Below are 19,883 nucleotides of genomic sequence, written 5' to 3'. Positions count from 1 at the left end.
TTTTTGCCCCCCGGGAACGTGGAGGTGGAATGGCGCGGTGCCCTGGGTGGGAAGGTGTCCCAGGAGAGATGGGCGCCGAGTTTATTCGAACGCTCCGCGGAGAGATACGGGGAGGGTGGGAACCCGGGGCGGGAGCGATCTGTCGCCGGACGGTCTCAGGAGCCTTCGGGAGGCCGGGCCTGAGCCGCAGCAGGGCCCCCCCCGTTCCTCCCGCCAGTGGTTCGGTCCGGACACCCATTCGCCCCCCTCCCCGCGCAGCGGGTGCCGCGGCCCGCCCCGCTTCCGGTTGCTGCCGGGCCCGATATCCGGTGTCCGCCCGCCCTCGGCTCCGTCGCCGTGATGCTGTCCCGGTCTCGCTGCGCGTCCCGGGCGTTCAGCCGCTCGCTCTCCGCCTTCCAGAAGGTACGGTCCGACCGGGCCGGGACCCCCGGCGGGTGAGAAAGTCGCCGGCGGGCAGACGAGGTGGGGTGGGGACAAGGGGCGTGGCGCGCCGGCCAGGCCGGGCACCAAGGGCACTGGGACGCGGAGGCCGCCGCCGCGGGGCTGGGCGGCCCGGAGCCGCTGTCGCCTCCGGGGCCGTCTTGTGGAGCCTAGAGCCGCCGGCGCCGCGGCCCCTGCCGGACCCCACCCTGCGTCCGCGCGGGCGGAGGAGCCGCCCAGAGCCGCGCCCGCCGGGACACCAGACTCTATTAGAGCTCGGGGACTGGGGGCGGGAGGCGCCGCGGAAGCCCCCGACTGGATCCCAGGGCCTCTTTTCTAATCTGTTAAAAAGCCGGTGGGTTATCCCTCCCGTGGGGGAAGGTTGAGATAGTCTGGCGGGCCCGGTGTCCCGCCCGCGTTGTTGCTGTTGCCTTTGCCTTTGGGAGGAGGCCCGAGGTTCACCTGTCACCAGTCCCGGGGGCAGCTTTAGGTCTGTACTTGAAAAAGCTGTTTCTTCCCTCACTTTTCGTCTCGGGTGACTGACGTCTTCTTTCTCAACAGGGGAACTGCCCTCTAGTGAGACGTTCCCTGCCTGGTAAGTTCTGCCCTTTTGCCATCCCCTAAAAATGCTCTCGCCTCCTCCTGGGCAGAGCCGCGTGTGAGGAAATTGGGTGCCTGTGTTTCTCCGCCTCGTGTTCAGAGAGAGAGGAGCGAAACAAAAGATTCTTTTATTATTTTTTTAATTATTGATATATTTGGCTGCACCGGGTCTTAGTTGAGGCACTTGGGAATCTAGTTCCCCGACCAGGGATGGAACGGGGATCGCCGCCCCCCTCCATCCTCGCCACCCCCAACCCCTGCCCCGCATTGGTTGGAAGTGCAGAGTCCTAGCCACTGGAAGCCACCCCAAATGCTATTTAGTAACAGCTGCCGTTTGTTCATTTAGCACATAGTTACTCAGTATCTGCTCAGTGTCAGGCACCTGTGCTGCTAGGCACTCACAGGGGATATAGCAGTGAAGAGGGGGTGGTGGGTTTCCCACCCTCCAGGAGCTTACAACCTAGCTAGGGAAAGACAGTACGTAAATTGCTCAACAAATGGACTATCCTGAATGCTGAAAAGGAAACAAATGACGCTGGACACTGAAGCTGTGACCCAGAGGATGTGACAGGCCAGGAGCCATTCAGATGAAGAGCAGGAGAAGGAAAGGGAATGACATGTGTAAAGTCCTTGAGGAAGGAAAGTGCTTGTCAGTATTTTGGAACTAGCAAAAGAGGTGACTTGGCCAGAGCATTTTGGTTGAGGGAGAGAGTGGCATGAGATAGAAGATGGCAGAAAGACGAGTGGAAAGAATTCAAGTTTTTATCCCAATAATTTTTTTATATGCCTGGCATAAATATTCATTGAATGAGTTGATTTTCTTATGGGCATTCTATGTGCCAAGTATTGTTCTGAGTGCTTTCTGTGCATTTTTTCAGTTACTCATCAAGAAACAGTAAAATAAATATTTTCTCTATTTTACAAATGTATGACTCAAGGCTAAGAGAGGTTAAGTGCCTTGACCAAGGTCACTGTGCCAACTATTGGTCAAGCCGAGTCTGCTCCTCAGCCTGAACTCCTAACCCATCATATTATCATTTACTCACAATGAATAGATTATTTGTTGAATTCTCACTACATGCCAGACACTATGCTAGGTGGCAGGGATAGAGGTGGTCTCTACCCTCCAGGAGGGTACAAAAGTACCCTTAATTACATAAGTACATAATTACATTGTGATTACTGTGAAAGAGAAGTAGGGAGTAGGATGATATAGCCAGGCTTGGGAGGGTGGAGAGTGAGGTGGCACCATCAGTAAAAGGCTTCCCCAGAGAAGTGACATTTATGCCAAGTCTTGGAGGATATGTAGGAGATGGCCAAGAGAAAGATATTTTAGACAAAGGGAATGGCTTATGCAAAGTTTTCAGACAGAAAGAGGCATGACCAGTCATAGGAATGGAAAAGAAGTTTGTCTGGAAGGGCTGGACAGGAACTTGTAAAGGTTTTGGACTTCATCCTTAGAGTGATGAGATCATAAGAACTGAGCACAGTGTTAGCTCATAGGGGTCTCTCATTAATAAACTGTTTACCTTGGAATTTTGAAAAATGTCAGTAAACGTTTTCTCCATTTTATAGACTGGCAGGACAATGGGAAGCGCCTTGTTCTTGCCTTTTGTGTTGTGGTTCAGGGCTTCTCCTTGGGCTAGCCACTTAACCTCCAAAAGCCCTACTGATACATGAAATGAGAATAATGGCAATGGTCATTCCACTTCAGGGAGTGTGAGATGAAAATCAAAATGAGGTCATTATGTGAAAGCTTTTTATAAATTCTAAAGCACTGTACAAATGAAACTTGCTGTAGGATAAACTCTAAAGTGAACTTAGAGTTCCAAAAATCAGTATGGGCTGCTTGCTGGCTGCAAGCTCATCTACATGCTGTGTTTGGGATTTGTACTATAGTTGTTGGCTATTGGACATAAAGAGGTGACTTACTTGACTGAAACCTTGAGGATGTTTGTGGGAAGCTGGGACAAGAGAGAATTGTCTTCCAGTTGGTATTTCCTGTGCCCATGGTTCAGAAAGAGTTGTTTTTGATCTGAAAAAACAAGACACATGAAAGAATATAATCAGGTGAAGCAGATAGAGTAATTAGTTGTCTGTTGCAGCAGTGCGATTATTTGTAATAAGGACAATTGGTGGGGCAGAAAGAAGCTCTCACCTTGTTAAGTGTGACCAGAATGGAAGGTCTCGGCAAGAGTGGAAAGGCAATAAATGGAAAGGAGGTGTAATAGTTTGCTTGAGCAAGCTGAAGACCTTGGGCCTGAAGTAGCCTAGTCTTTGCTGTTGGGATTCAGGCAACAAAACTTCCAGCTCAGTGCATTTTAAGTAACCAGGGAAACAAACTCGGACCAAACTTTCCACTGCTTCTCTAGGCTGTGTGTAGTCACAGGATAAGCTATCATGTGTCTCAGGCTTCCATTGTATTTGAAAACTTGGGAAGTAGAGGCATTCTGTCATGAAAACATACAGGGATAATGAAAGTTTATGAATTTCGAGATAAATAAGATTATAGAATTCTCCCCTTTCTTCCTCAAACCCATTCCCCGCAGTCTCACATACCTGTTGTTCTCTGCCATTACGATTACTATGGTGGAAAAGTTTAAGAGGCAGGACTCTGTGTGATACAGATTATATTATTGCCTGCTGTTGATCCTGCCCTATCTCAGAGTTAGGGGGTGAACAACAACTTCTTCATTCCCAGCAGGTATCCTGTATGAGATAAAGAGTTGTTGGTTAAGAGTTGTTTTATTTCTTGCAGGGATCTCCTTATGTCAGGGACCAGGTTACCCTGACAGCAGGAAGACTGTGTAAGTATCACTGGGGAGCACAGATATGTGGACCCGGGGTATTGAAGACACCAGTTTGACCATCTGCTTTCTTTCCTGTCTTTCAAGCCTAGTAATCAAGCTGGTTATATTGAGTCCCTCGACCTGACCTTGATGTTAATTTATGATATGAGCCTGAGCTTCAGCCCCATGTGAAGTATTGGACCAGGAGTGTGTCAGGACCAGGTGTTCAGATTATAATGAAAGTGGAGCTGGAATCCTCTTTTTATGGGAATTGTTAGAAGGGTGCTCCTAAATATTCTGGTTGGATGCAAGTGAAGCTGAAGGACTGGAGGTTATGTTTATTGTGGAGGTTAAGAGCATCCTTTTGGTTGCATAGTTACGCATTTTAGAAACAGTAAAATCAAGAGACTAGTACTTAACTCCTGGGACTTTGACTAGTGTAGAGGGAAGGAATGCTACTATTGCATAATGCAAAATTTGGAGAGAGGCCACCCATGTGTGTTTCAGATTAACTTCTGCTTATGAATGTTGCTTAATGCTACTTTGCATTCCAAGTATTTTCAGGGTGGTAGTAAGAGGACGCTCTTTAGTTTCCTGTTGAGCAGCTGTCAAGCTATTTTTCTCTATAGGTGGAATCTTTAAAATGAAGGGTCAGCAGATTGCTCCTTCTTCACTGTGCATTACAATGGCAATTTGGCATTCATAAGTCTTTGAACTGTGTGTACCTTTTGATCTAGCAATCCCATTTCTAGGACTCTGTACTGAACTCCTAGTGTACCCGTGTTTCTCAGAATGGTCAAACAACAATGGATTGGTTAGGCTATGCTATGTTATATGTTCATTCTGTAAGTGGGAAAAAGCAAGTTATAAAATTATTCCTTTTGTTTTGTATGGTATAGTCCCATTGTAAATGTTCTTTTTGCTCTAAGTTTGCTACTGTTAACATCTAATACTTTTGTAAATTTAAAATTATTTAGGGAGTGTCAAAGTGTGTTTCTCATCTACAGTTTAAATGAAAATTAGAGCGACCACAAATCCTATGCAATAAATAAAACAAATAACTATTTGAAAGTAAATTAGTCTAAAAACCCCTAAACTTTGAATGATGAGGATCACAGATTAGGGTATTACTCTAATCTAGTAACTTTTTGTATTGTATCTTGTCTTTTTTCTGTGAATAAGGTACCCATTTTACTAAAAATCTTTTATTGTAAAACTATGTTTGGTTTTTTGTTTTTATTTAATAGGTTACACATTTACATGGTTGAAAAGTAAAAAGAGTGTCCATGAGAAGACTTTATCCTGTTCTCCCGTGCTACTGCGTTCCTATTCCCAGAGATAGCTGATGTGCTAGATTCTGGGTGTCCTCAGAGAGCAGTCTCTGCATTGACACATTACCCATTAGTTATTGCCCGTGAACATGTACCTATACATGGTTGGAAACTTTTATGCAGAACACTTTGTATTCTGTATTTTTTTAAATAACACATTTTCCCTTGATTTTACATAGAACTTAAAAATACCAAAGGCAACTTAAATCTGTTTTACTTTTTATTGTAAAGGTGCTCATTGTAGAGTATTCAGACAGTCTTGAAGTATAGAAAGTGAAAGTTCCCATCAGTCCAAATCACTCTTCCAAAATGTATGTATGTGACAGATAACCACAGATACCATATACCAGATACCATGATTCTCCATGGTCATATCATTCTCCAGGTTACGTTATTTCAGGTTAGTGTCATATCAGAGAATACCTTGCTCTTTTGAGGTTCCTCTTGAATGAGTCCAGAGTGGACTGATGTGCTGCCTTCTGGCAGGAGAACAGGTGATTATGAGGTTTTCAGTGGGTTTTTTGTTTGTTTTTTATTTTGCGTATAAGTAAGTAAGTAAAGTCACTCAGTCGTGTCCAACTCTTTGTGACTCCGTGGACTGCAGCCCACCAGGCTCCTCAATCCATGGGATTCTCCAGGCAAGAATACTGGAGTGGGTTGCCATTTCCTTCTCCAGGGGATCTTCCCAACCCAGGGATCGAACCCGGGTCTCCTGCATTGGAGGCAGAAGCTTTAACCTCTGAGCCACCAGGGAAGCCTATTTTGCATATAACACCTTGTTTTACTTTCATCTTGCTGTCTTATCTAAATCTTTAATCACATAGACAGAAATTCTGTTTTACTTGGCAAAGTGGCAAGTACCCTGAGGGCACACAGTTTTATCTTACTTGGATTTAGTTAAGAAAAAACCTAATCAGGAAGCTGAGTCCTTTTGTGATTGTGCAAAGGACCAAGACTCTGTCTTTTTCTTCAAAGATGCAAACGTAAGTCTGTTCTGGAAGAGCTGGCATTTCACTGCAGCACATTTCACTCACCCAGGGGCCTCACTGCTTGAGGCACCCAAGTAATCCAGGCTTTACTCTAGACCTGCTGAGTCAGGATCTCTGGGAATGGGGCCTAGACAGGTATGCTTTGAAAAAGTTCCCCAGGTAACAGTGATGGGCGCTCCTAGTCAAGAGTCACTGGTTTAAAGGGAAGGTGAAAGAATCTAAAAAAGAGTGGATATTTGTATAACTGACTCACTTTGCTGTACAGCAAAAACTAACACAACATTGTATATCAACTATACTCCAATAAAAATGAATTAAAAATAAAGGTGATTCATCATGCCTTTTCTAGACTAAAATGTGAATGATTCACCTGTTAAAGGAGTGTACTTTCATGTTTGTTTTGTAGCATTAACAGCAGTAATATCTTCAGCGTTCGCTTCTTCAGAACTACAGCTGTATGCAGTAAGTACCTTCAGCTCCCTGTGTTCTTGGGAATGGAATTTTAATGAGAAGAATAGCAATTGACTGAATTTAATGGCAGAAAAAAAAGGAGAAATATGGACTGTGTGATTTCCCCCCTCCCCTTTTTTCCTAGAGGATGATGTGATTACCGTCAAAACCCCAGCTTTTGCAGAATCTGTCACAGAGGGGGATGTCAGGTGGGAGAAAGGTAAGATTTACTGCCTTCTCACTTTTTAAGTTTAAATACTTTTGAAAAGTCCCCTTTACTCCCCTCACCTTCATGATGATCAGTGGAACCTGTGGCTCCACTCTTTTCTTTACATGCAGTGTACTTGCCCCTGGCCTGTAAGAAAGGGGTCCTGTAACACCTGCCAAAGGGGATTTTATGGCTACTTTTCTTGTTACCCACTGCTCACCCCTAACAGGTAGCCTTTGACTGTCTTTTCAGCTGTTGGAGACACAGTTGCAGAAGATGAAGTGGTTTGTGAGATTGAAACTGACAAGGTAGGCTTGCCCTGTTAGTGCCATCTTTTCACGGTCTCCCCTTGGTGTCTTAACCTAATGAAAGGAACATGGACTTAGTTGTTTGAAGATAATTGTTAGCTGCCTCAGTAAAATTGTTGGAATAGCTCAGTAAAAAGAGAAGCATTTAAAGTTTAATTTTAGATTGTTCTAGGTGTATGTACTATGTACTTTAGTAGCTTTAGTTTTATAGCTTTTATGTGTGTATACATGAACTGTTTCCAGTTGTTTTTTATGTATCATTTGGCAACACTAACTGAATCTTGCTTTAATGTTTCTGGGAGAGGACAGACAAGGTGCATCTTCACAGTAGCATTGATTACTCTTATTCTGAAAGTGTGGCCTTGATGTTTATGCAGGGTCTTGTATATCTGTGTTGCAACTCTTGTGACTCATTTGAGATTCTATACAATTAATTTTCTAATGCTGAGTAAAAATTTGGACTCTTTCTCCATCTGTCTTCCTTTTGAAGACCTCTGTGCAGGTTCCATCACCAGCAAATGGCGTGATTGAAGCTCTTTTGGTACCTGATGGGGGAAAAGTAGAAGGAGGCACTCCTCTTTTCACACTCAGGAAAACTGGCGGTAAAGAAGTTCTCCTGGTTGTCAAGGTCTCCAGTGTTCCCCCTTGGAATTGGGGCTGAGCATAATAGACTAATTCCTTGATACATCAAATACCATTTTGCACTCCCTCTGCCTTTAGTGAGGCAGTAAGAGGAGATATATATATATATACATATATATATATATATATATATATATATATATAGTGTGAGCTTTAAATGTCAAGTTTTAGAAGAAAAGGGTATTAAGAAAATAAACCTCACAATAGTGTTCTTTTTGGTGCTGGACCTTTTCTTAAATAGGAAGGAAGAAGATTCTAGAGATAGTGTTTTTTTTCCCATCCCCTTGCCCCACCCTGGCAGCAGAGTCACATGGGGGCTTTAAAAATAATACAAATGCCCAGATTCTGAGGCCAGGGGATTCTGATATATTAAATCTGGGGTTTTCAGATCCTGGTTATCTATCATAGTTTTTGTTAGTGTCTTTAACACTCTCCAGGGGATTCTGATACATAGCCAGGGCTGGGAGCCACTATTCTAAAGTGAGAAGCAGCAGTGTTTGATTATGTCTATGATGGAGAATTTTGGATTAGTTTTTTCACATCTATTCTGTCACAGCATTTTTTAGGGAGGGTTGAATTTTTCTTGGGAAGAAATGAGAAATAAGGAAATGAATTTATATTGGATCTTATAGTCAGTATATTAGAGATTAGGGAAGACTTTTGATTCTTAGTTAAATGCTGTAACTACTAAAGTCTATTTCATGGTTAAGATAGTTAAGTAGAAAGATGGTAGATGGCCTCATTATGTTCGATCAGGATAAGATTAGAAGCCCAGAATGGAAAGAACATACAGTAGAAGACTAGGGAATAAGATTGATTCTTCTGGTTGGAGAATTTCATCTTCTGACCATTCCTTAAGAGGATGTTCTTCTGATTTAAATATAAACCCAGATGGTGATATCCAAATGGGTAAAGTAAAAAAAATATTTAAAGTTGTGAATTTCATTGCTTGACCACCTCATTGGTTTCTGAGAGTTATTCTAGATAAAATGCTTTGAACTCTTTAAGTCTAAATATGTCCTTCATTATTTAAGCGTTTATTTTTTAATAGTTAAGAGGGTTCTTCCACATGTGATGTTAAAATAGGAGACAATCAGTATTACTGTAACTGGAAAGTTGTTGCTTTTATGTGTGTGTTTCAGCATCTTAAATTGCTGGGTTTCTTTTGCTTTGAAGTCTATTACCATTGACTTAGGTGCTTTGAAAGTACTGGCTGAATTTGATGACTAATATTTATGCAATCAGGAAGGCAGCTGAATTCAGCCAGTTATCTAACGTAGGACGTCTAGGAGTCCTGGGGAAACAGTGCCTTAAATCACTCTGTGTATCTCATAGCCTTACACGTATACCAGGTACTCAGGAAGCATTTGCTGATTTGTGAGAGAGAGAGCTTTTGCTGCTAAATTCTACTTAGTATCTGCAGTTTGGTTGCTTTCCATTCCACATAGTGCCAATGGCATCTATTTTTCTTGTTTTCCAGCTGCTCCTGCTAAGGCCAAGCCAGCTGCAGCCCCTGCTGCCGCAGCCCCAAAAGCAGAACCCGCAGTGTCTGCCGTTCCTCCTCCCCCTGCAGCACCTATACCCACCCAGATGCCACCTGTGCCCTCGCCCTCACAGCCACTCACTAGCAAACCAGGTAAGCCTCTGCCTCCCACGTGTCTTTCTACAGGAGACCATCTCATCTATTGCCACGTTCCCTCAGAGGGCAAAGTCTAAGACTAATTATGGCTCTGGACAGGTTTCATTGGCTGCATTGTAGAAGAAACTCCAGACTTTGTATCAGAAGACCTGAGTTTGCATCTCAGCTTTCTGTGTATAGCTGTGTGACCTTAGACTAGTTATTTAACTTCTCTGACCAGATTGTTCATTTGTGAAGTAGGAATGGCTAATATATCTCAGCATACCTTGAAGCTTAAGTGACAAGTGCAGTATGAAAGCACGGGCATGTACTCAAGTAAATGTTTCTCATTTTCTGATGCAGTGTGCCCTCTCTTCATTTACAGTGTCTGCTGTTAAACCCACCGCTGCCCCTCCAAGAGCTGAGGCAGGAGCTGGTATAGGTCTGCGTTCAGAACATCGGGTAAGCCTCTAAGGACCACTTCCAAGAAAGAAGCCGAGGAGCAGTGTTGAGATTAATAAAATATGGGTATGCTCTGCCTGCCTTTGAGTGGCCGGCAGCTGATTCCCTTGGCCTGGCAAGGAAATTCAGTTTAGGAAGTGACTCGTTCATTCATATGACTGTCAAATGATAAGACTAGAACTGGAGGTCTTCTGAACACTTGTCCATTGGTTTTTTCCCACTCTGTCATGCTACCACTGAAGTGCTGTGGGTGAGAAAGGTGTATGCGGGGGATGGTAGCCTAGTAACGCATCTCCTTCCTCCCACACTTCAGAGAGGTGGTTTAGTGAGCTCTATTCCTGTTCTTCCCGGATGCTTAGCTGAGGGCTGCCCAGTGGCAGTCAGGGGCAGACATAAAACCTCAAGGAAGTATGGTCAAGAGTGTGGGTTCCTCTGCCTGAGAATACCTCCTAAAAATACGATAGCCTGAAAAATGTGTTGCTTCTGAGTTTCCATTCAGCAAGTAGCTATCCTCATGCAAGTCTCTATCATCAGAAATGGCCTTGTCTGTGACGACTCTTGGGCTGGCTAGCCCTGCACCACACTCTTCCTTTCCATAAACTGGTTTTGGTTTATAAACCAAACCATTTCCTGGGCCTCTATTCTTCATCAGACTTCAGGGCACATCTGAGTGAGTAGTTTTTGTCTGTCTTTCCTTGTTTTTGCTCAGAGGAGCAAGCCACCACAGGAAAGAGGAAGCCTGGGTACAGTCCTTAACTGTCCCCTCCCAGCAAGCCCAGTGCCCCTGCAGACTAAGCGGGAGGGCTAGGTCCAGAGGCACCAGGTTGGCAACGCCTGCCCCACTCCCTCTTTCAGGAGAAAATGAACAGAATGCGGCAGCGCATCGCTCAGCGTCTGAAGGAGGCTCAGAACACCTGCGCGATGCTCACCACTTTCAATGAGATTGACATGAGGTGAGAGCTCTAGTCCTCCTCCTCCCTGTGCTCTTTTTCTTCCAAAACACTTGAACTTGCCCAGAACTAACTTAACAGGAAAGAAGTACTTCTTTGCACTGTTTCTTGACTTATACAGAGTGACCCACTGGTTTCATTCTCTGATTGACTTTCCTAATACTATGCCTGCCTCCTCTGTGACTTAAAAAACTTAGCCTTGTAGATGTATACCTGAATCCTGTGATTTCTGATAAACGAGGCTGGTAATAGTCTTAAGCTCTAATGACCACTATTAACAAGTAGAGAGAGGGGAGCCAGGCCAACAAGGCTCCCCGTCAGGATGGAGGATTGTTTGATAGCACGCCCAGAGTCAAGGGGCCATTCCCTGCTTCCTTCTCACTCTGACTGCTCCTTACGTGTGTTCCTAAGCGACTCAGGATTGAGTGGGTAGAAAGGCATAGACTTTTTATATCTATCACCTTTCTCAACTTCGACAATGAAATGGGAAGCAAGTTTTGCTTTTAAAGAAAAAAACCTCAGAATATTAACCAAAGGGGCTGATTCGGTAAGCTCATTTCTATACTGAACTAATTGTTGACTCACTTTTCTTCTTCAAGACTTTGTTTACAGATGTAGGGAAGAGAATGTAGTTAAAGTCAACAGATGGTTTTTGAGTGCTTACTGTGCACAAGATATTACACTATATTTTGGTGGGATGCAAAGATGAGTGATAAAGAACCCTTAGCCTGGAGCTGCCATCTTGTTGGATAAATGCAAAGTAAAATCTAGAAAAACAAGTATCAGAAAAATACAAAAAGTGTGAGGTGGAGGAGAGAATGAGATCATTTGTTTTTGAGGTGGAGGTAGGAGTCAGGAAAGGCTTCCTGGAGAAAAAGATCTTTAAGGGGCCTTAACGATTCACATTTTGACATAATGGAGGAAGGTCATTCCAGAAGATGTTAACAGTATGGACCTGGCACAGATAGGAAAGTACAGGACACATCTGAGAAACAATCACTGTGAGGAAGATGTGTAGGAAAGAATGGTAAAGAAAGTTGCATCCATATTACAGAATGTTTTAAGGGGCCAGGGTAAGAGTTCGTATCTAATACAGGAAGTAAAGTCATCAAGTCTTTAGGTCATCTCTTTGCTTTTTATCCCAAGTGCTTAGTCTGCTAATCTGCATTTCACTAGGGTAAACAGTTTCCTTTGGAAAGGGTCTGAAAAATGTAGAGAGGGAGAAGATTTAGTCACAGCATGCTGTAGCATTGTTCACAGAGTAGGGTTCTGTGGTCCATTTCACTGGACGTCATCCATTCTATTATGAAGCTTCCCCAAAAGACTAGACGTCATCCAAGCCAAAGATTTCTCTTGTATCCATAGGATGTAGGCAAGGACCTTGACTGATGAATCACAAAGGCTGCAGCTTATGTTTCAGTGCATTAGGGCCAAATTGTACACAAATTGAATTGGATTTTGAAATTCTACCCAATTCCTTAAGACAAAACATGTAAATATTTGTGGCCTTGAAAGATGCAGTTGGCCCAACAGCTTTGATTGGAAAGTAAGTACAGTAGTTGGATCTCCTTTCAGCAGCTAATTGAGGTCTCACTTAATGATGGCCTGGGGTCCCTCTGCAGTCAGTAATCTGGTTTAGATTGAGTGCCCTTTGGGTCTTATGCTGATCAGCTAACCCATAAGGGGCCTTTCTGAGACTGCCTCCTCTCCCCTGTTGTCCCAGCCTCTGCCTCCAAGGACAGAACTCTGAAATAGAAACTACTTAATGACCAGACAATAGCATTTGGGCAGTTTTGAGAGCAGAGATGTTTATCGCTTCTCTTTCCCTCTTCTGCAGCTCTTGTGTCTTGGGAACCAGTAATGTCTTTAGGGTGGTAATCCTAGCACTAAATGTAGTTAGACTCAGGAAAACAAACATTTTAAACCCAATCAGTCCCCCTAGGAAAACTTCCGTTTTAAAAAACAAGAGGTCTAAAGAGGGGAGTTAAAGTTATACCATCTTATCTTTCGTGCTAATGTCAGATTAAGCCATTATAGGGAGAAAGAGAAAACTGAGCATTTGGGCCTGAGATAAAGTTAAATTCAATTTCCATCACACAACTGTCTTCCCATAAATACGGAGATTTCTGCAGCAAAATGATGGGAAAGCCATTTCCTGCTAACTCTAGTACATGTGTTGTATGTTTGTGAAAAACCAGCCCCAAAAGAACAAAGATTGGTCTCACTGCAAAGGTTTCCCAGTAGCCTTGTTGCTTATACTTTAAAAAGCTTAGGTCTACACGTGGTCACTTTTCTAAATAACCAAGGAAACTATGTTCATTATATTAATTTTAAGGGCGAGAACTGTGTATTATCTTTATGTCTTGGTGTCTTGCATTGACCACCATGTGTGGTGGGTGTGAGTGCCCATTTGAAGGAACCAAGCAGATGGAACTGCTCACTCTGGGGAGATGCATGAATATACTGACTTCCTCATGAGCCTAACACAACACTGGATTGTATCCATCCATAGGTAGTTAAGACTGTTTTTGCTCACATGAAACCTGTGCACGTGTGTGGTTTGGGGGTTTTTTTTGTTTTCATTTGTTAGGAATGTCACAAGAAAGTCATAATTAGGTTTGGTGGTATTTTGAAAATAAACAAGAAGTATTGAATGAAAAAGTTAGTCACTCAGTCATGTCCAACTCTTTGTGACCCCAAGGACTGTAGCTTGCCAATCTCCTCTGTCCATGGACTTCTCCAGGCAAGAATACTGAAGTGGGTTGCCATGCCCTTATCCAGGGGATCTTCTCAACCAAAGGATTGAACTTGGGTATCCTGAATTACAGGCAGATTCTTTACCATCTGAACCACCAGGGAAGCCTGTTTAATAAAAAGAATGGTGCTTGTTTTGTGGACTTTATGCTTTTAAGAAAAAAAACAAAACAAAAACTATTTTCAGAGTAGATAGCTCACGAATTCAGTGTAGCTGGAAGGCACTTTGTCATCCAGGGTGAAACTGTTGATGTGCTATGAACTCATTCATTTTGTCTGTCACAAAATCTCTGACTTCTGGAGCATGAAATCGTCGTTACACAGAGTAGATCTGATTCCTTTGGATCCAGGCTTTAAAGGAATGAAGTAATTGTGTTAACCTCTAGTGGAGTATTTCAAAACTTGAACTTACATGGTCCAGAGTAAGGGAAAACTTTACCCAGTTGTATGCCTAGCGTTAGAAACCAGTGTGAAAGTCAGAATTGAGGCTTTTGTGGTCAGTTTGTTTTGTAATGTGTTCTTGCAGTAACATCCAGGAGATGCGGGCTCGGCACAAAGATGCTTTTCTGAAGAAACATAACCTCAAACTAGGCTTCATGTCGGCATTTGTGAAGGCCTCAGCCTTTGCCTTGCAGGAACAGCCTGTGGTAAATGCAGGTGAGTTTGTGATGGCCAGAATCAACAGAGGTCCTGGAGGTATGTGTGTAAATACAGAAATTCTCCCCCATGCTCAAGACCCAAAAATGATAGTCCTCCGACTGAGGCTTCTTATTTCAGATGTGTGAGAACTTGAGTAACTTTCCTAGGGTTTCTGGACTGACCTTCCTAAATGGGCATCACGAGTGCTTTCTCCCCACCAGCCAGGCAGAACAGGTTCCCGTCCCAGTGCAGAGCTTGGCAGCGGCTCTGGCGACAGGCAGTTCTGAGCCAGTCCGTCTCTCCAAGTTTCTCATGTCAGTGTGGAAACTCTTGCTGTGGCTGCTGCCCACTCTCCCACAAGCCCTGTAACTTGGGACCTGACTTCTGTACTTGGCATAGCTCCAGGGTGACCTTTGATTTCTGATCAGTGGACTGGATTGGAAGGCCTTGGGCTTGGCCCCTCTTTGGGCTTGATGCTCATTTTCCTTACTTTTTCCTCACCTACATCGTTGAAATGTTGACTTAACAAGCAATTCTCTTCTCCACTGAGACAATTCTCTGTGTCCTTGGAAGATTATAGCACATTGGGTACTTTTGCAACCCTTAGCAGTGCAGGGTCCCAAAAGGGCTAGAAATAGAAGTCCTAATCCCTTCCGCCAAGTGGTGTGCCCTCAGGTAGGGGAAGGGCTTGGTTTCATCCAAATGTGAAACCTCTGTACTTCTTCCATTCTTATGCTTCCTGATGACTCTCTCCATCTCTTCTGCTTGCCCATACATGTAGGCATTTCTCAGAATTCCCTTGTCCTCTTTCTCCCTTTATATGCTTTTCCGGGGGTGTCTTATCTACAAAAAAACATAGAATCCCTATGGAAAAGATTCTCAAGCCTGTATTTTCTCATGAGCACCAGACCTAAATTCTTAGCTATTGGTTTGCTCTCTCAGGCTAGCATATTAAAGACAGACCACACCGCTTCCTACTGAGTCTTCTGGAAAGAGGCTTCCCTCGCTCCTTGTTGCGAGCGAGCAGCAGAATGGGTGACATCCCCCCACTTCCACTTCCTTTACTGACTTGCCCTTTCTGGGGGGCACTTTTAAACCTCAGCTGTTAGCTGAGGGAGGGCTGGAGTAGAGCTGGTGAACGAGAACTTGGGCACATACTTACCCTGTGTTAGCCCATGTACCAATGTTTGTCAGGGCTGCCGAGGAGACGGATGCTCCTGTGGTCAAGCTTAGTCAAGACACTTGGGAGAAGTTAGGGTTGGTTGGCGTGGGAGTAAGAGGGGTGCCGGCTGCCACTTGTAACGCAGTGGTTTTTGTCAGTCCACACCGTACAAAGCATCTCGGACTTCTACTCTATTGATGCAAACGTTTCCTCACTAGCCTCAGCCTGGGGAGTTGTATGTAATGTGTGTTTTCTCTCTCATAGTGATTGATGATGCAACCAAAGAAGTGGTGTATAGGGATTATATTGACATCAGCGTTGCGGTGGCCACCCCTCGGGTATGTTGGAGGAAGAAGTGGGGAGCTCTGGTCTTTGACGCTTACCCATTTGAAGAAGCAGACCTCTTGAGAGACTTTTTTCTGTACTTTCGTTTTTCTAGAAGGGAGTTGTTTGAAGAATAAACTTGTTTTTGACCATACCACATTCTTTTATCTTTTGCAAGTCTAAATATTTTAGACTACATTAATCATGTTGAGTAATTAAGATACTCTGGGGCGGGGAGACGTTTGGCTTGAATCAAGAGAGTTGTAACTATAATGGGTACTATTAATTTACACCTGAAAAGAGCTTTTTACTCTCATCAGGGTCTGGTGGTTCCCGTCATCAGGAATGTGGAAACAATGAATTATGCCGATATTGAGCGAACCATCAGTGAACTGGGAGAGAAGGTAAAATGGAAGGGTGTGTGTGAGCTGCAGGGCAGGTCAGGGAAGAGACCCTGGGAAGGCTGGGCCAGTGAGCGGTGCTCAGGGAGTTGGAGCTTCCCTTTGTTGTGAAAGGAAGACGTGGCCCCTGAGAATGGCAGTCACAAGCGAGAGCCGAAGTACAGCTCTGGTGGAGCTTATGGTGCTCTTGTGAATGAAGATCTCATCTCATCCAGTTAAACCTGCTCGGAAAAGGAAAGGTCCCGGAGTCCTTTCCTCCGGCCTGTAACTAGTCACAGGCATCTCAGTTAAAGCTAGAACTTGGACCATTGATCTCAGATGTGAGCCTTCTGGACTTCCTTTAGGTGGAGGAAGCTGAGTTGACATTACCTTTCAATTATAAAATCTGTTTTTAGGCCCGGAAGAATGAACTTGCCATTGAAGATATGGATGGTGGCACTTTTACCATCAGCAATGGAGGTGTTTTCGGCTCGCTCTTTGGAACGCCCATCATCAACCCCCCTCAGTCTGCCATCCTGGGCATGCATGCCATCGTTGATAGGCCAGTGGTCGTGGGAGGCAAGGTAGGAACCACCCCATTAATGTCCCAGCAGCTACATGGTGAGTGAGGGAAGTCTCAGTTAAATGTTCCTTAAAGATTCGCTGTAATTTCAGGCATAAGTTGAATCTCTTCGTTTCTAATTAATAGCTAAGGTATTGGTTCTCAAATTGTGTGTGGAACAGCAGCACCTGGGAACTTGTTGGAAATGCAAACTCTTGGCCCCTTCCCAGACCTAGTGAAGCAGAGAGTACAGATGGTTCTGAGGCACGTTAAGGTTTGAGCACCATGGAGCTGAGAAAGCTTGCTCCTTCATCTGGGACTAGTCAGCAGGCTTCCTTCTCTAGGGAGCCTGGGGGTGCCATCGAAGGCGTGGTCCTTGCCTCGGGAAGTGGAGGACTGCAATGCAGAGCCACTGCCAGCCTGTCCGCTTGTCGTGATGAGGCTTAGAGCTTTTCTGGGAGTCAGGGAATGAGGTCAGAGGGTCTTGAGCTGGCCTCACGAGCTGTGTTGATAGGAAAATGTTTTCTGGGACCCCTGTGTTTAGAACCTTTTGAAGTCCCTAACTCCTTGAATCCAAAAATTATAGATATCTGCTGAAAATGCTCATATACCCAACCTTGCATAGAGTTTCAGAGAATTTGTGGACCCCAAGTTAAAAAAAAATTTATTATATCTTTAAAGAAAAAACTGCAGGTAGCCAAAACTGAAGAGGAACTTTTCCTTGTAGATGGCAGACAAGTGAGGGGGCAGAGCATGGTTTTTATTTAAAGACAGTTGTAAGGAGACTCCTTTTTTCTTGGGTTAAGCTTTTTGTTTTTGAGTATGTGAGTTTTGCACTCAGGGTCTGGCTTGGTCTTTGGACACATTGTATCTAGAAGCAACAAAGCAAAGTAGGAGAGTCTCTGGGCCTGGGGACTTACCTGTGGGCTGTGCTTAGTCATCTCCCCCCTTCATCAGGGCTTTCTCTGCCCCACTGCAGACAAACCTGTTGACCTCTCTTCTCTGTAGGTGGAGGTGCGGCCCATGATGTACGTGGCCCTGACGTATGATCACCGGCTGATCGACGGCAGAGAGGCTGTGACTTTTCTCCGCAAAATCAAGGCAGCGGTAGAGGATCCCAGAGTCCTCCTACTGGACCTTTAGGAGGAAGCCTTGTGCCCTACATGTCAACCATGCAGGAACTGAAAACCAGTCTTACCCTGTCCCCTCACAGGCCCCAGGTTAGCCTGGTGACAGGCACATGCTGTTGGCCTCAAGCAAGGAAACCAGGGCACTATGTAACCAGCAGTCACAGGCCTCTTTCGGTGTTCCTGCCAGGCTCTCTCCCTCTCTGCACCCTCTCCTACGCGCAAATATCTGATTTCCTTAAGCTTGAGGGAGAGAGAGAGCCTTAATGGATGCTCGTTATTATTCCTGCCTTTCCTCCTGTTAGCCCTCCACAGAGGTGATTTCACTTTCTTCCTGTCCAGTACACTATAGGGAACCTGCCGGGGACCATGTGATTAAGTTTCTATCTTTTGAACATCTGTTCTCCAGAGACGCCTAGGGGGGTGCTCTGCCTCCCAGACTCGGAGCAGCCTCTGTCCTGGCTGTGCATGTCCTCACTCGATTCCACCCGTGTGGAGGTCCTGAGCACAGGCCACGGGGTGCTGCTTTGCTCAAGTGGCACCTGCATTCTCAGCTGTCATTGTCTAAAAGCTGCCTCTTCTGCCTCTTCCAGGAAGCACATGCTGGAGGATCTGGAGGGGCAGAGCCGGGGAATAGGCAGCGTTGAGGTGGGAGAGGGCGGATTCTGAGGTCATGTGTTATGAACGAGACTGGAGCAGAGCCCAGGCCTGCCCTCACACTCTCTGTCATAACTGCACCAGGAAGACCCATTTTGGCCCAAGCACACACAGCTGAGGTGGTGCCGACCTTTCCCGGCTGCTAGGAACAGTTTCTCCCATCCTGTCCTCACGTAGATGCCAGCACCTTTTGGCAGGGAGACTGAGCGTGTCCCAACCGCGGGCTCAGACGGCTCCTGGTAGAGATTGGCGTGGAGGTGACTTCCTGTGGACTGGCTCAGATTGTCTTGAGCTTTTAAATCCCGTTGGTATAAACCTGTGGGCTGCAGAGGCGGTTCTGTTCCTTCCTGTGTTAGTGCCCTTCAGGAGCGGAGCCTCAGCTCTTCCTCCATAGAACGCAGGTCTGGTGCAGGATGGCTTGTGGTGGAAACCAGCCCAAGACGCTCTAAGACGCTCTCGTACACAGTGGGGAAAAGGCCAATGTCACCTCGGAGGTACTGCCTTGGGTCTGGGCCCCACATTGGAATTCTTCGGGGCATGGTTAAATGCACACATCTTGTCAGGAAAGTTACTGGGCTTCATCACATTGTATCCAACTGCATCCAGGCCTGAGGCTGCTGACCCTTGACAACCGGGAGCCATTCAGTGTGGAATGCCCATTTGTATCTTGAGCAGAAGCAAGGCCTGGGGGTTGGGTGGGGGGAGGGGTGGGAGCCAGTACTGAGTGCCTGCAGCAGCTACTACGTCTTCACTATTCAGAACGTAACTAAAATATTTAAAGAAACTGATTTTAAATGCAAATTAAAGGGCAAATGTTCGCAAACAGTGTTCCTGCTTCTGTACTTATTTTGGTTACTGAGGTTGTACTGATGAAGAAAAACTTGGCCCCCCCTGCTTGAGGCCCCTTCAAATGCCGACATTTACATTTTGGTGGGGCCTCGTGTTATTTCTGGGATGGACTGGGGAGAGGTGGAGCGACTCATAATTTCACATTTTCAGTTGATGGCCACATGGGTACCCAGACGCTCAAGGTTGGTCAGAACAAATGAGAATAGATCACCTCCTCGGGGCAGTGGTCTGTGAGGGTTAGCGGGTGGGGCTGAGAGCTGATCTGTGCGGCGTACATGTGACAGTGTCTGGTAGTATCCAGGCTGAAACAGCCTGGCTGTTGCCCACGCAGCCCCTGCCTGCTGACCTTGCTCACAGTGGTACCATCTTTATATGAAGGTCTGTCACAGGAACAGAGTGGCTCCTAGAGGGCAGAACTAGAGCGAGTAGGGAGAAGAAACTTGGGTTCTATGAAAGAATTTTAGAATGATCAGATCTGGGGCATGGAGCTACAAGCTTTCATATCTTTAGTAAACCTACAAAGGAGGTGTATTTAGCCCCATTTTTATCAAATGGAGACCGACTGTAAGCCCCGCTGGGACCACAGTTCTAAACCCAAGGCCTAACAGAGTGCCAGATGTGCAGTGCTTATTGCACAAATGAGGCCCAGAAGTTCCAGAGGC

At 45.2% G+C, this 19,883-nt stretch overlaps 1 protein-coding gene and 1 non-coding gene across 2 annotated transcripts; one reads left to right on the top strand and one right to left on the bottom strand.

Moving 5' to 3' along the window:
* Window positions 1-264: 264 nt before the first annotated feature.
* DLST (dihydrolipoamide S-succinyltransferase) lies at window positions 265-19,200 on the top strand. The gene is made up of 15 exons (XM_040226087.1): window positions 265-402; window positions 982-1,015; window positions 3,779-3,827; window positions 6,536-6,591; window positions 6,725-6,799; window positions 7,040-7,095; window positions 7,586-7,697; window positions 9,218-9,373; window positions 9,741-9,817; window positions 10,673-10,770; window positions 14,048-14,178; window positions 15,587-15,660; window positions 15,967-16,050; window positions 16,443-16,610; window positions 17,597-19,200. Exons 1-15 carry the CDS (start codon window positions 340-342, stop codon window positions 17,729-17,731), a joined length of 1,368 nt encoding a protein of 455 aa, XP_040082021.1. The 5' UTR covers window positions 265-339; the 3' UTR covers window positions 17,732-19,200.
* On the bottom strand, window positions 5,823-5,894 carry TRNAW-CCA. The gene has a single exon. It is a non-coding gene; the product is annotated as a tRNA-Trp (tRNA).
* Window positions 19,201-19,883: the final 683 nt, after the last annotated feature.

This window comes from Oryx dammah, unplaced genomic scaffold (genome assembly GCF_014754425.2).
Source record: "Oryx dammah isolate SB20612 unplaced genomic scaffold, SCBI_Odam_1.1 HiC_scaffold_26, whole genome shotgun sequence".
Classification (NCBI taxonomy): domain Eukaryota; kingdom Metazoa; phylum Chordata; class Mammalia; order Artiodactyla; family Bovidae; genus Oryx; species Oryx dammah.
This window is presented reverse-complemented; position numbering and strand designations above follow the sequence as displayed.

Excerpts from the sequence above, each read along its gene's own strand:
- DLST (XM_040226087.1), top strand. The coding sequence starts at position 340 with ATGCTGTCCCGGTCTCGCTGCGCGTCCCGGGCGTTCAGCCGCTCGCTC. Across the intron at positions 403-981 it reads CGCTCTCCGCCTTCCAGAAG|GGGAACTGCCCTCTAGTGAG; the intron begins GTACGGTCCGAC and ends CTTTCTCAACAG. Across the intron at positions 7,698-9,217 it reads CACACTCAGGAAAACTGGCG|CTGCTCCTGCTAAGGCCAAG; the intron begins GTAAAGAAGTTC and ends CTTGTTTTCCAG.